This window comes from Ursus arctos, chromosome X (genome assembly GCF_023065955.2).
Source record: "Ursus arctos isolate Adak ecotype North America chromosome X, UrsArc2.0, whole genome shotgun sequence".
In the NCBI taxonomy this organism is placed as follows: Eukaryota; Metazoa; Chordata; class Mammalia; order Carnivora; family Ursidae; genus Ursus; species Ursus arctos.
In genome coordinates, this window is record NC_079873.1 from 80,550,513 (window position 1) to 80,565,605 (window position 15,093).

The 15,093-nt window shown below is 41.0% G+C and overlaps 1 protein-coding gene across 1 annotated transcript; it reads right to left on the minus strand.

Moving 5' to 3' along the window:
* Positions 1-2,288: 2,288 nt before the first annotated feature.
* TMSB15C (thymosin beta 15C) lies at positions 2,289-5,317 on the minus strand. Its single transcript, XM_026488154.4, has 3 exons — positions 5,211-5,317; positions 3,658-3,774; positions 2,289-2,728 (listed from the first exon to the last, which is right to left on the minus strand). The coding sequence occupies exons 2-3, from the start codon at positions 3,755-3,757 to the stop codon at positions 2,691-2,693; spliced, it is 138 nt and encodes a 45-aa protein (XP_026343939.1). The 5' UTR covers positions 3,758-3,774; positions 5,211-5,317; the 3' UTR covers positions 2,289-2,690.
* Between the last annotated feature and the right edge of the window lie 9,776 nt (positions 5,318-15,093).

A 15,093-nucleotide genomic window follows, 5' to 3' on the forward strand; every position in this document is an offset into this window, starting at 1 on the left:
AACTATGGCTCTGGTTAGACAAGCAAGTGAATCTAGTAACTAGAAGGGTTTCCCCACATTATATATTTAAGAACTGCTGTGGGGCACTTGGGTGGCTCAGTTGGTTAAACGTCCCACTCTTGATCTCAGCTCAGATCTTGATCTCAGGATCCTGAGTTCAGGCCCCGCTTTGGGCTCCACAATGGGCATGGAGCCTACTTTAAAAAAAAGAAGAAAGAAAGAAAAAGAAAAAAGAAATGCTGAGTAAAACTACTTTAGGTGAGCAATTGTTCCCATCTCACGTCTGTATGAGTACTCACTTAGCAGCTACGTCTTTCACCTGCCACCATGTACCTCTCATTTCAGCCCAACACTTAAACTGTTCAGGATAGAATCAATATTAATGAAACTATTAACAGATGCAACTGAACAATGGGTTATTATCCAATCCCAGCTCACCTGACAAAGTTAATTCTTTCTGTCAGGCCCTTTGAAATAATCCTAATCTTGTGCAAATGCAGCCTAAATGATATGCAAATGCAGAGGTTGCTGAATCTATCGTGGATGTACAGTATGTTTCTCAAATTTGCAAACAGCAATGTTGAAAGCAGAGCAAATGTATTGGATGACAGAATCAGGATGCAAAGAAATCTCGTCATGAGCATACTTGAGCACATCAGCAACCAGAATGTTCCCCATTCATGTAAGTTGGATTCAGAGGATCAGGGAAGTGTCATCAGGAGAAGCCTTGGAGGTATAGAGGTAGGCATACAACAGTTGACTTCAAATATATGAGGAGGGACAACTACATTATTTGGGTCTCCAGCACACAATCCTAGGACTATTGGATAGAAGCTATAGGAAGGCAGGTTTGGGCACAGTGTAAGTAAGCAGCCTGTCACAGCAAGAAGCTGAGTGACTGCCAGATAATTCAGGCAAGAGGTAAGGTATTGATGACCAACATGGTTACTTCAAACTCTCAAATCTTCTGGCTACACTAAGCCTTGTGATTGTGTTACCTAACCGACATTTGATCAGAGTTAACCCAACTACTGTTTTACTTATTGAAGTTTATGTTATTGAAAACAGCTTCCACTTCCTATAAAACCAGTCATTATTTAAGGATGTCAGCCCTTAGAAGGAGGTGGTAAGATAATACCTGAGGTTGCAAATAGGTACGGACCGCATAATCGCTTTTTGTAGGAAAATATACAAATATTAATAGACCAGCCTGGATTGTCATACACTCAAATGTTGATACTTCTGATTCGTGGGATTCTAGGTGATTGGTTCTTATAAGTTTTCAGTGATGACAGTATTGTTTATGGGCAGGTATCGGAACTTGCCTATTTACATGTATTCCTTATTGTATTGGTCAGTTTGAGTTGCCATAACAAAATACCATTGACTGGGTGGCTTAAACAATAGCAATTTATTTTCTCACGGTTCTGGAGGAAAGAAGTCCCAGAACAAGGTCCTGCAGGATCAGTTTCTGCTTAGAACTCTCTTCCTGTCTTGCAGATGGCCACTCCCTTGTGTCCTCACATGGCAGGGAGAGGGATCTCTGGTGCTTCTTCCTCTTAAGGCCACTGTTCTATCAGATGGGCCCCATCCTTAGGACCTCAATTAACCTTAATTACCTCCTAAATACCCTATCCCCAGATCCAGTCACATTGGGGGTTAGGGCTTCAACATATTAATTTTTTTGGAGGTGGGGGAGAACAATTCAGTCCATAACACTTAATGCTCACCATGAATACCAAATACTTGGTTCATTAAGATAGTGAATTTTGTTCAGGACAGGGAGACTGACCAGAGGTTCAGTGCTGTGGGTTACCCTCAGGTATATCTGAGTTTCTGCTTAATAGTAAGATGTGATGTGCTTAGCACAGTGTGTGCTAGCATATGCCTCCTATGCCCTTCTGCATGCATCACCAGGCTTGGGCATCTCCTTCCATTTAATTTAAAAGCACATTTGAGAAAGCGAGAAAGCCCAGCTAGAATTCCAACTCTTATTCACCTTAGATCATCACTTCAGATGTTTTCATTTCTTCATTTCTGAGATAAGGAGGCTAGTCCACATGACCTCTCCTTCCAAGGTTCTCGAATTGTATGATTCCAATTCTAAGGAAAAAGCACCTAGCATCACTAAGTCAGGACCCACTGCACCTGGACAGATGAGAGCCTATTCCACGAGAATGATCTGCAGAAGTGTCTTTCCTGCAACCATTTTGCTTGGTTGAAGAGTACCCTTGGTACTTTCATTCCTCAGAAGACCACTAGGAATGAACCACAGGAGCCTTAATGTATTGATTTTACTTATTATTTTATTGCTACATTAGAAATGAAAACAAACTGTGAGAAGCTGCAAACCCATGCCACTTTATGAAGATTATGGAGCAATGGAGACATCCATTGTAGAGGGTGAAAAGTAGCCGACCCTGTAGGGGGGTGGAAGGACTTCACACACAAAGGTCATCAATGGTGGGACTGTGGACAACCCTTGCCAGCTGGAGTTTATGCACCAATGGAAAGTTTAAAAATGAACATAAGGGAACATTGGCTACTCCTGACCTCAGCCAGGGAGTATGGGTGTGAAGCATTAGACAGTGCCTAAAATCTCTACAAGCACATAGGTTTACAAAAAAACAAGCCCCAAACCGAGACACTCAGGCATTGTTGAAAACTGCTCTTGGGAGAAGATTCCCATTTTATGAAGTTTGAACACACTCTTTCTCCTGCTGGATAGCTGGGGGGAAAAAAACAAACATAAAAAAATCGTTAAGAAGGTATTTTTCTAAGATTAAGTTCAATTTCTTCCCCAAAAGCACATTTCTAACTCACTGAAAGTTGCCATGCCTGCTTACAGGTGTGTGTGTGTGTGTGTGTGTGTGTGTGTGTGTGTGTAAACCACCTGAATCTACATTAGAATCTACATCAACTGCAGGGTTTTTTTTCCCCCCATTTAAGAGGTAGATCTATGCTGTTGCCATTTTTTACCATATATTATTTTAAGAATGAAGAGGAACTGAAGCATTTTTCTTCAGATTTATCTATCCCTATGCAATTAGAAAGATATAACATTTCAGACAATTCTAACTTTGGAACTTTCAAATAATGGTGACATGAAAAAATGTGCCCCTTGGTTTGGAGTTTCTGCAGCAGACTGTAAGTCAGGAGGGCAAAACCGATCTCTTGATCCCTGGGAGACCTGAGTATACCCAAGAGCCAAACTGGTTCTCCCACCTCATTTTGCCATCAGGTAGAGAAGGCCCAAACCATAAAATTTATACAGCTCTCTAGGGATGAGATCACAGACCCAAATTGTTAGATGCATAAAAATGGCAAAAAAACAAAAATTGGACAAAACTAAGATGTTTATACTACTGAGTCCAATATCCCAAGAATGGTTTTAATGTGGCTTTTAGTAATTTTTTTCAACAACCAAAAAAACCAGTTTTAAAAAAATTCTCCCATTACTACTAGGGTCTATTTTGTGAGAACCACTCATATAAGCCAGGTAAGAAGCAAGTATTTGATATTTTTAGATGTTGTATTAAACACATTGGTACTTTAATTATTGCTTACTTTGTGGCAAAATATACAAGAAGAGTTTATTTACTGAACCTATCAACTTTCAACATTGTTTGTCTCAACTAGAAAGCCCCCATGACTTACTTTCCTTTGAGGGAAGAGTATTTTTTTCTTTAGTATTAGTTTTCTTCAGTTTTGACCTGTCAAACTTCTCCACTTCAGACAAATCTGGCTTATCACTCATCTTGACTGAAAGAAAGACTGAAAAAAAAATTTAATAAACCTATCTGGTAGAACTATTATCAGACTAAGAAGTAACAGCCAAAATTCTCACATTTAATATTAATGTATATTTTGCCTGCTGATTTTCAACAGAAAACAAGGAGCAGATCTTAGAAACGTTGTGTTTTTATTAGAATACTTTTTATTCCGTGTCATTACCCTATTTCTGATAAGCAGTAAATGCCACTGAATCAGGATGCACCAGAAACCACGATGCTCTAGAAACAGGAGTCAATATGTCTGACTCTTAAAATCACAGCAAAGGTAAAATGAAGGTGATAGAAACACATGAGCAGATAGGGAGAGAAGAGAAAATAAGGACTGGGTTTAACCAGCTGAGGAATTTGTCACAACAGATAGCACGATTTGAGCATCTTTACTTTCTAGTCAATTACTTTTGGGGGGCACTTTTTCTGGGGGATAGGAGCAGCACACAAAAAAGCGTGGTTAAAAAGTTGTACTAGTTTCTTTCCATTTTATCTGTCCAAAGACAGTAGATTAAGGAGCCACAATAAGAGAGTGAAGGGATTCAATCTGATCGTAACTAATTACATGTCTCATACTAGCTAGCTCCTTATAGCACTGGATTGTAAATGCTGTACGAAAACACAGCTAATTAGAATCAGACCAAGGACTTCAGCAAAACGGGGTAAAGAAACAGAGTTGATTTTTATTTCACCATATTTTCTCTGCAAAGGGAAAGGTTAGGAGATGAGGTGCCCTGTAACCATTCCGGATTTGTCAAGAAGAGACAATAGGAGACCCCAGAGACCGGAAAACAGAGCTCTCAAGCACGTGCCTGGCCCCACCCTGGTAGAGGTAAGACACGTCTAGTGCCCAGAGTGGAATGGAGAGGCCCCCAAGCAGCCAGAAGTCCCGAGTATGCCTCCCGTCCGTCGAGGTCACCCTAAGATCCTCCTTTGACGAGGGATCAGATGCCAATCTCCAAGGCAGGGAAACAGGGACTAAAAAATAAATCATGAAAGGCTGGGCGCGTGGCTCTGTTTGTCAGGAGCAGTTTGCTTACATTTTAAAATAACCATCATCTCTGTCGGGCACGCAGCCCACCTTTTGGCCACAGGAAGGTAAAGCGCGAAGGGCCGGCCCCCGAGGGCCCATTCCGGGCGGCACCCAAACTCCTCTTCCTCTCAGCCTCGGGCCTACAGCCACAGCGGACGGGCCGCTCTGAGGGGCCGCCCCTCGGGCCTTCAAGGACCCACCCGGGGAGGACTCAGCAACGCGCAGAAGGCGGCGCCACAGAAGACAAAGGCGCGGGCTCTCCAGGAGGCGCGGTTACAAAACGCCAGTCCCAACCCGCCCCACCAGTTCCCGAAAGACCGACCCCCTCCGCCCCGCAGCCACTGCGCCCCCCGTCCCTATAGTCTTCTGGCTCCGCCGGGACCGCAGGCCCTCACCTGGTGGCTTGAAAACGGGTGAAAGGCTAACGGCTGGACCAACGAAACTCCACACACCGGACGCGGTTAGCCTTCCCGCGCGCAACGCTGCGGTTATAAGTCGCGGAGCAGGCCCCGCCCCGGACCCCCAGCCATCGCTGATTGGCTGAGAGATCCCAGGCCCGCCTCTTCGCCCCTCCCCCTCCCTCCCTCCGCTTTCGCCTGGTAGGCTTGACCCCGCTGTCTCCCCTCAGGACTTCTCGGCGCATCAGTGCTTGATGATGTCATACAGGAGCCGCCTCCCCAGACCCTGTCGAAGCCCTCTCTGATTCGCCGAGGGATTGCCCGCCCGTTTACCAGGTCTCTCCGACACTACTTTTGCGCTGAGAATCCACTTCCCTCCTTCCCAAGTTAACTCTCTCCGCCAAGATAATTGGGACCTCTACAATAAGCAAGCACTTCTTTCTTGCCCAGTTAGGCTCCAACGTCTGGAACTGGCTTTTTATAGCCGTAGAGCCTAAGTACGCAGTGATAACCAAACAATGGTTCAGAAGCAATGCTCAGTGGCGTCTAATCCTTGGCCAGGTCATGGAGGAGGGGAGCTCATTGAGAGGGTGGGCAGTTCAGAGTCATTCACCCCCACAGCTGAACATTTCTTTTTTTTTTTTTTTAAGATTTTATTTATTTATTTGACAGAGATAGAGACAGCCAGCGAGAAAGGGAACACAAGCAGGGGGAGTGGGAGAGGAAGAAGCAGGCTTATAGCAGAGGAGCCCGATGTGGGGCTCGATGCCAGAACGCCAGGATCACACCCTGAGCTGAAGGCAGACGCCCAACCGCTGTGCCACCCAGGCGCCCCCCAGCTGAACATTTCTATGCCAGTGGTGCTCTCATATGTAAAAGTCACATTTTCAATTTTCTCAGCCATTGAACATGGTAGTAGTCAGTTTAGGGTAATCACAGGAGGATCTACTGAGGCTATTCATCTTTATCTCCCCAATTCCTAGCATTTTGCTTGGCCCACAGGAGACAGTAGGTAAATACCTGTCTATAAATTGAGGTAATACATCCATGATAGAGCAGAAAGTTTGGACAGCAGCACCACCCAGTGTCCATGTTGGGGGAGAAAAGTAAGGATCCATTTGAAAGGACCAAATATTCCAGGTCGCTTTCTGGATACTCACCCAGAACCTTAGAGCATTAAGGTAAGATGGAGAGAAGACTATGTCTTCAGCTTGTATCCCATATTTGCCATATGGTTCATGTATGGTGGTAAAGATTCTCTACATAGATCAGCACGCACTCTCTCCACAAGGATTTCTCAGGCCCTCCCCACCTCTCTCCATTCATTCCCTTTTCTATGCTCTTGTAACATTTTGTGTTAATTTGAGAGTTTTGTCTCTTTGTTGGAGAAACTTTTAAAGCAGAAAGCCACCCTCATTCAACAAATAATATTTATTGAGTACCTATAGTGTCCCAGGCATTAAATATAATAAACACCAGTGTTTCCACCACTCAGATTTGAATATTGTTAACATTTGAGTATATTCACTCTATTTTAAGAATAAAAGCAGTAAAGAAAAATTGAGGTTCCCTTGACCCTCACCCCATGTCCATTCACTCTCCACTTCCCCAGGGGTAGTCCTATCCTGAACGTGAAGTATAGTTCCTAGAGCATTTTTTTTATCATTACAGATTTATGTGATCTCAGTCTTTCCCTAGGACTCTGTGTCCCCTGAAGCCCACTCAAGAGGAGTAGATGATTTTTCTCTCCTACCACCATCGTACTGCAGAGCCTGAAGTTTGAGTCTTCCTTGGTCTTCCTTGCTTCTCATTGCTGCCTTTAGACCATTCCTCTCCCATAAGCTTGAAAACCTCTAGTTTTTGATGGCTCATCAGTAACTAGCCTTCATTTTTGTTGTCATCTACCAAACTTCATTTCACACACACCCCACACACACACAATTTCTCAAAGGTTTTAGCTCCTGGAGCACAGTCACTCTCAATGGTAGTAGTCCCATCTTAATTCCCAGTGAGCTCAAGAATGATCATTCTAACACACTGACTCCTTTAGTTCCTTGAACATTTCTCCTTTGTGACATTGTCCTTGACCCCACCTCAGATACTCACTTGCATGGCTATCCCCTAGGCCTTGTCATAGCAATTTTAGCAACTCTTCTATAATCTCAATTTCAAACATCCCTCTCTATGACCATCACCTCCTCTTTTTCCAGCTTACTCCCTTTGGTATCCAGATCCCACTATCCTTCAACCTCACCAGAATCTCCAGGCCATTGGTCCTACCATATTTTCACCATCTCTTACTCCCTTATTGTCTTTTCTCCTTTCCTTCCCTTGTTCAAATGTCATGCCTAGTCTTTATAGTCCCTCATTTACATATACCCTTCACTCTTCTGCCCTTCTCTCATTTTGTATTGCTTTCCTGGCAAAATCATAATTCTGGCTAAGTCCAAATACACTTTAAGAAACCTAAACCCACACAGCTAAACCTAGCTGGAGGAAAATACACAACCACATGACTAATTTCAGTTTAAACTCATGACCACAAATGTCAATCAGGCCCTTACCGCTATCAAGCAATCAGCCTTACTTCCAAAACCACCTCAACATCCCAACACTTCACATGCTTCTTATTTCACTAGAAAATTTAAACCATAATTCCACAGACTCCTATCACCATATTGCTTCGCTCACCAGCACCTGCATCTGTATATATGGCCATCCTATTGATATCATATATGATTGTTTTGGGCTGAATTATATCCCCCCAAATCCATATGTTGAAATCCTAAACCCCAGTACCTAAGAATGTGACTCTACTTCTTTTAAGAAGTAATTAAGGTGTGGGGCACCTGGGTGGCTCAGTCATTAAGCATCTGCCTTTGGCTCAGGGCATGATCCCAGGGTCCTGGGATCGAGCCCCACATCAGGCTCCCTGCTCTGCTGGGAGCCTGCTTCTTCCTCTCCCACTCCCCCTGCTTGTGTTCCTCCCTCACTGGCTGTCTCTCTCTCTGTCAAATAAATAAATAAAATCTTTAGGAAAAAAAAAAGAAGTAATTAAGGTGAAATGAGGTCATATGGGTAGACCCTAATCCAATATGACTTGTATCTCTCTAAGAAGAGATTAGGGAACAGATAACACAGACAAGTCCTGATAGCCAAGGAGAGAGGTCTAACCAGAAACCAAACCTGCAGATATCTTGATCTCAGACCTCTAGCCTCTGTAATTGTGAGAAAATTAATTAATTAATTGATTAATTAATTAATTATTTTTGTTTAGGGGCACCTGGGTGGCACAGTTGCTTGAGCGGCTGACTCTTGGTTTTGGCTCAGGTCATGATCTCAGGGCCCTGGGATCTAGCCCTGCATTGGACTTCATGCTCAGAGCAGAGTCTGCTTGAGACTCTTTCTCCCTCTCATTCTGCCCTTGACCCTGTTCTCTCTCTCTCTCTCTCTCAAATATATAAATACAATCTTTAAAAAAATTAATTTCTGTTGTTTAAACCACCCAGTCTGGTCCTTTGTTTGGCCAGCCCTAGCAAACTAATACAATATCCTTTGAAGCCAGCCCCTCTTTTCCCACTGGATTTCTTTCTCTCACACCAATTCAACAATACCACTACCATCTTTCTTCCCTTTATCTCCAACATCATCTGCGTTGTGCTCTATATTAGGTCATTTCTATCAGAATACAATCACGCTATTATTTCTTATCTTCACATATATACATTTTCATCATTATATATGCATTATTTTATATGTATGGTCTCTTGGCTTCACTCCCCCACCTGCTATCACCCCACTTCTTTGCTCCCTTTTGATGCAAATCTCTTTTACAGATATACATGATATACATTTCCATGTGCAGTATTTGAAAGCATCGTTTGAACTAATGTTCCTGGTCTAAGACTGAATTCCTCATTCTACATACATCAATCTGGTGTCAAGAGGGAGCCCCAGATGATCATCCTTTCCTAGCCCACTACCCTCTCTGCCTGCTCTCCACCTCACTCACTCTGTCCCAGCTATTGCCGCTCTACTGTTCCTTAAACAAGCCATGCTCACTGTTACCTAGGGCCTTTTTAATGCCTGTTCCATCTGTCAGGTATGTTCTTCTGCAAATATACACTTGGATTACTCCATCATTCCTTTGTAATTGTTGTATCTATTTACTGTTACAATTTCTCACCTACTATTCTCCCTTGAACACATTCCAATCAGGGGTCCACCTCCACCACTCTACTGAAATTTATCTTGTCGAGGTTATGAATAATGTCCACATTGTTCAACCCAATGTTCAGTTCTTAGTCCTTGTCTTACTTGACCTATCAGCAGCATTTGACACAGCCGATGAGCCTCTCCTCCTTGGTTCATGGCCTTCACTTGGCTTCCAGGACCCCACACTGTCCTGTTCTCCTCTAATCTCACTGGCTGCTCCTTCTCAGTCTCCTTTACTGGCTTTCTCTCTCCTCCAAGACCTCTTAAAATGAGAGTGCCTCCAGGCAAGGTCCTAAATTCTCTACTTTTTTTCTTATTTATTAATTCATTCATTTTTATTGAGCTATAATTGACATTTAAAATGTATTAGTTTTAAGTGTACAACATGATGATTTGATATATGTATATATTGTGGAGTGATTACCATAATAAGTTTAGTAAACATCCATCACTACACGTAGTTACACATTTTTCCTTGTGATGAGAACTTTTACAATTTACTCTCTTAGCAACTTTCAAATACATACACAATACAGTGTTGTTAACTAAACCACATTGTTGTACATTACATCACCAGGACTTAATTATCTTATTTTTTAATTTAAATTCAATTAATTAACATATAATGTATTATTTGTTTCAGGGGTACAGGTCTGCGATTCATCGGTCTTATATAATACCCAGTGTGCCTTACAACACATACCCTCCCCAATGTCCAACACCCAGTTATACCATTCCCCCACCCCCCACCCCTCCAGCAACCCTCAGTTTGTTTCCTAAGATTAAGAGTCTCATTTGGTTTTTCTCCCTCTCTTGTTTTGTCTTATTTCATTTTTTCCTCTCTTCCCCTATGATCCTCTGCCTTGTTTCTTAAATTCCACGTATCAGTGAGATCATATGATAATTGTCTTTCTCTGATTGCCTTATTTCGCTTAGCATAATACCTTCTAGTTCCATCCACATCGTTGCAAATGGCAAGATTTCATTTTTTTGATGGCTCCCAATTCCTCTTCTTTCCAAACTACTCACACTCTGTTGGTGGTCTCTTCCAGCCCAATGTCTGTAGAACCATTTCTATGCTGACAACTCCCAAACTACAGTCTAATATATTCAACTACCTACTTAGCACCTCCACTTAGATGTCTAATAGACATCTCATATTCAAAATGTCTGACAGAGGTTGCCTGGGTGACTCGGTCAGTTAGGCATCCCACTCTTGATCTCAGCTCAGGTCTTGATCTCAGGATGGTGCCTACATTAAGCCCAGGGTGGAGTCCACATTAAAAAAAAAGTCCCAGACTGAGCTCATCTTTTCCTTCTATAGCCTTCTCTATTGGAATTGATGGCAAGTCCATCAGCCCTTCTGCTCAGGCCAAAAATCTTGACATAATTTCAATTCCTCTCTTTCTCTCCCACTACACATCCAATCCATCAGGAAGTCATTTTGGTTGTACTTCAGAATGAATCCAAAATCCAACCACTTCTCATTATCTCCATTGCTACATATAAGGTCTAATCCACCATCATATATCATCTGAATAACAGCAATAGCCTTCTAAAAGGTCTCTCTGCTTTCATCCTTGATCCCCTATGGTGCATCTTAGCACAAAAATGAAGGTGATAATTTTAAAATATAAATCACAGCAATGATACTTCTGTGCTGAGAATCCTGCAAAGATACCAAATTCCACTCAGAGGGAGAGCCAAAGTACCTACAAAAGCCCTACATTTTCTGGCTTTCCATTATATCTCTGACCTTTCCATCTGCTCACTTCATCACTCACTCTGTTACATCTATGGTCACCCTATTGTTCCTCAAACAAACAAGGCTCACTGTTACAGTAAGTCCTTTGCAATGTACCTCTGGAAGGAATGCTCGTTTCCAAGATATCCCTTGGTTAAACTTTCTCACCTCCTTCAAGGCTCAAATCTCACTATTTCAATGAGGTTTACCTGAACTATCCTAGGTAATACTGCAACCTGTCCATCCCTGTTCTGTCTGCCTTACCCTGCTCTGCTTTCATCTCTAACACAGCGTACGACTTATTTACTTACTATGTTTATTGTTTTATTTCAGTCTTCCCCCACTGAAATGTAAAGTCCATGAAGGCAAAGATCTCTGTTTTGTTCACTGATCCCACGTAACCAGAATTGTACACAAAATGAAGATTTGTTAAACAAATTATTTTCTGGTGTTTTTTTTTCCCTGTTTCCTGCCATGCTCTGAAAGACTGCTCACACCCTGAGATGATTAAGATATTTACTCATTTTCTTCTAGTTCTTTTTTTTTATTATTTACATTTAAATATTTCATACTTCTGGGGTGCCTGGCTGGCTCAGTTGGATGAGCATGTGATTCTTGATCTTGGGGTCGTTAGTTTGAGCTCCAAGTTAGGTGTAGAAGTTACTTGAATAAAAATTTTTTTAATTTAAAAATATTTGATCATTCCAGAATTTATACTACAAGTTGTTATATAAAAATCAGCTTGGGGCTTCTGGGTGGCTCAGTCAGTTAAGCATCCAACTCTTGATTTCAGCTCAGGTCATGATCTCAGGTTCATGAGATTGAGCTCTGTGACAGGCTCCGCGCTTAGCAGGGAATCTGCTTGAGTCTCTCTCTCTCTCTCTCTCTCTCTCTCTCTCCCTCTGCCCCTCCCCCCACGCCCTCCCTCTCTTTCTCTCTCTAAAATAAACAAATCAATCTTTTTAAAAAATCAGCTTAATTTTTTCCTCAACTGGTTATCCCATTGTCTTATAGGATTTATTTAATAATTTGTTCTGTTTTCTGGTGATTTTTGCATCACAACAAATTATATCACACTGTGTACAGTCTTCTACAACTTGCTCTTTTCACCCGACATTATGATTGTTTAGATTTAGCCATGTTTATACTATAAGATATATACAACCATTTTAACTGATATATAATATTCCATTTTATGAATATCCTATAGTTTATTTATATATTGCCATTCTTGTGGACACTTAAGTTGTTTCCTTTTTTCTATTACAAACAATGCTGCAATTGATATTATTGCTATAGCTTCCTATTATTCTACAGACACGTCTCCTGGAAGTGAAATTGCTAAATGACAGAGTATGTGCATCTTCAACTTGACTAGATTGCCAAATAGCTTGCTTCAGTAATTGAACCAATTTACATGCATATCCACAATGTAGGAGAGTTTCCACTTTCCCCACATTCTTGCATATAAGCATTTCCAGATTTCTTTTTACCAATTTAATGGGTGAAAACGAGCATCTCCCTGGTGTTTGAATACATTTCCCAGATTATTTCAAGAGGTTAGCATGTTTTTAAAAAAAAAACAAACAAAAAACCTTCCAGAATCATAGCATTATATTTTTTTTTATTTTAAAGATTTCACACATTTGAGAGACAGACAGAGAGAGAGAGAGAACATGAGCAGGAGGAGGGGCAGAAGGAGAAGAAGACTCCCTGCTGAGCAGGTAGCCCCATGTGGGACTCGATCCTAGGACCCTGAGATCAGACTCAATCCTAAGACCCTGAGATCACGACCTGAGCCAAAGGCAGATGCTCAACCCACTGAGCCACCCAGGCACCCCAAGGTTAGCATGTTTTTATAGGTTTTCTGGGCATACATATTTCCTCATATGAATTGCCTTTTGATATACTTTACCCATTTTTCTTTTGTCTGTCTCTTAGTATTGCTTCTTATGGGTGCTTTACATATTCTATAGCCTAATTATTAGTCTATAATATATCTTGCAAAATTTTTCCTGATTCATATTTTGTTGGTTTACAACAAGTGTGTGTAACTGGAATAAGCCTGTTTGAGGAAAAAATGACTTTTGGTACACATGCAACTCAACCTGTGGGAACCATGTATAAGAAAGTATACTATTAGACAGGCTTTCAAAACATTTTAAGTATAATATACATACAGAAAAAATGGACATATCTTAAGTATACATCTTCATGAATGTTCACAAAATGAAGACACCCATATAACCAGCCCCCAGATCAAGACACAGACATGACCAGCCCCCCAGAAGCCTCTCTTGTGCCCCCTTTCAGTGACTATGCCCAAGGATGTTAACCACTCTCTTGGCAGTTTGATCTCTTTCATATTTTAAGCAAATGAAATCATTCTGCATATACTTCTGTGTGTCTGATTTCTTTTGCTCAATATTAGTTTTGTGAGATTCATGTATGTTGTCATGTGTATTTGTAGTAGTTTGTTCTCCTTTATGTACCACATTTCAATATAACACTATTTATTAATTCTAATGTTGATTGACATTTGGGTTTTTCCCGTTTGGGGTTGTTAGAGATAGTGCTGTTACAAGCATACTTACCCATGCCTTTTAATGAACATACATATGCATTTTTCTTGAGCATATATCTCAAAGTGAATTTTCTTGTCATAGGACATGCATATGTTCAGCTTTAGTAGATACAGCCAACTAATTTTCCAAAAAGTGTGTACCAATTATTGCTTGTCTTCTGGCTCTAACTTTATGTCTTTTATTATACAATCTTCATGAAACCCAAGGTATCAATCTTTTTCTTCAAAAGTTGTGTCTTGTTCAGGGAATTCTTCTCTGCTATGAGGACATTATGATTTTTGTCTACATTTTTAATTGGCTTTAAATTTTGGGTTGTGTACTTTAGGTCTTTATATATCTAGACTGTGTTTTGTATAAGGCATGGATCTAGATTTTTTCCATAAGGGAGACCAATTGTCAATCATATTTATTAAATTATCCATCCTTTCTTCACCCCTTTGCAATGTCACATCTTTCATATGCCAATTTCCCATACCTCCCTTTTCCAATTTTGTAATCAATTTGTCAATTTCCACCAAAAAATGAGCCTTCTAATATTTTGTTTAGAATATAATTGTATTTATGGATTAATCTGAGAAGAACTACTAATGTACTGACATGAAGTCTTCCCATGCGTGAATGCAGTATGGTTGAGAGAGACAATCTACCATGGGCCCTGAGCATCCCTATATGTTCTTGCTGAATATACAAAAAAATGCAAGTCCCTGACAACTCTTTATGTGAGTTGTTTGCAGTGAACAACCTTGAGGGATGAGGAAACATCTCCTACAGACAAAGAGTAGGCTTGCTTCTGCTTTCTACAAAAGCGAACTCATTGTTCCTCTCTGGTAGTGCAATCCATTATATGTACAGTAATCCATCATGGGTCCTTTACAAGTCCTTCATGGGACTTGGAGGATATTGGGAACAGACACAAACTAACATGAAGCTATGACTACTGCTTTTGTTGTGAATAATAAAAATCCTTCATCTCTCACCCAAGATTCTCATGTCTTTTGCCAGAATTCACAAAACTATGGCAAGTTAATGTGTTAGCTTGCATATAGGGTAAAATCCCAGACCCTGTGCAGTTCTTAACAAACATTTATCCACTTTCAGATATTTTTTAAGTATTCCTTTAGTGTAATTTTACACTTTTATGCTTGTCCATCTTTGTTAGCTGTCTTCTTAGCTGCCTTATAGATTTGGGGACTACCGTGAATGGGCTTTTTTTATTGAATTTTTTAATTGATTTTGAATTCTACATCCTTGTTACATGTCACTAGAGTAGCTACTCAAATGGAATAATTTATTTTTTTCCCTCAATAGACTGTTGAGCTCTCTTAAAGCAGAAACC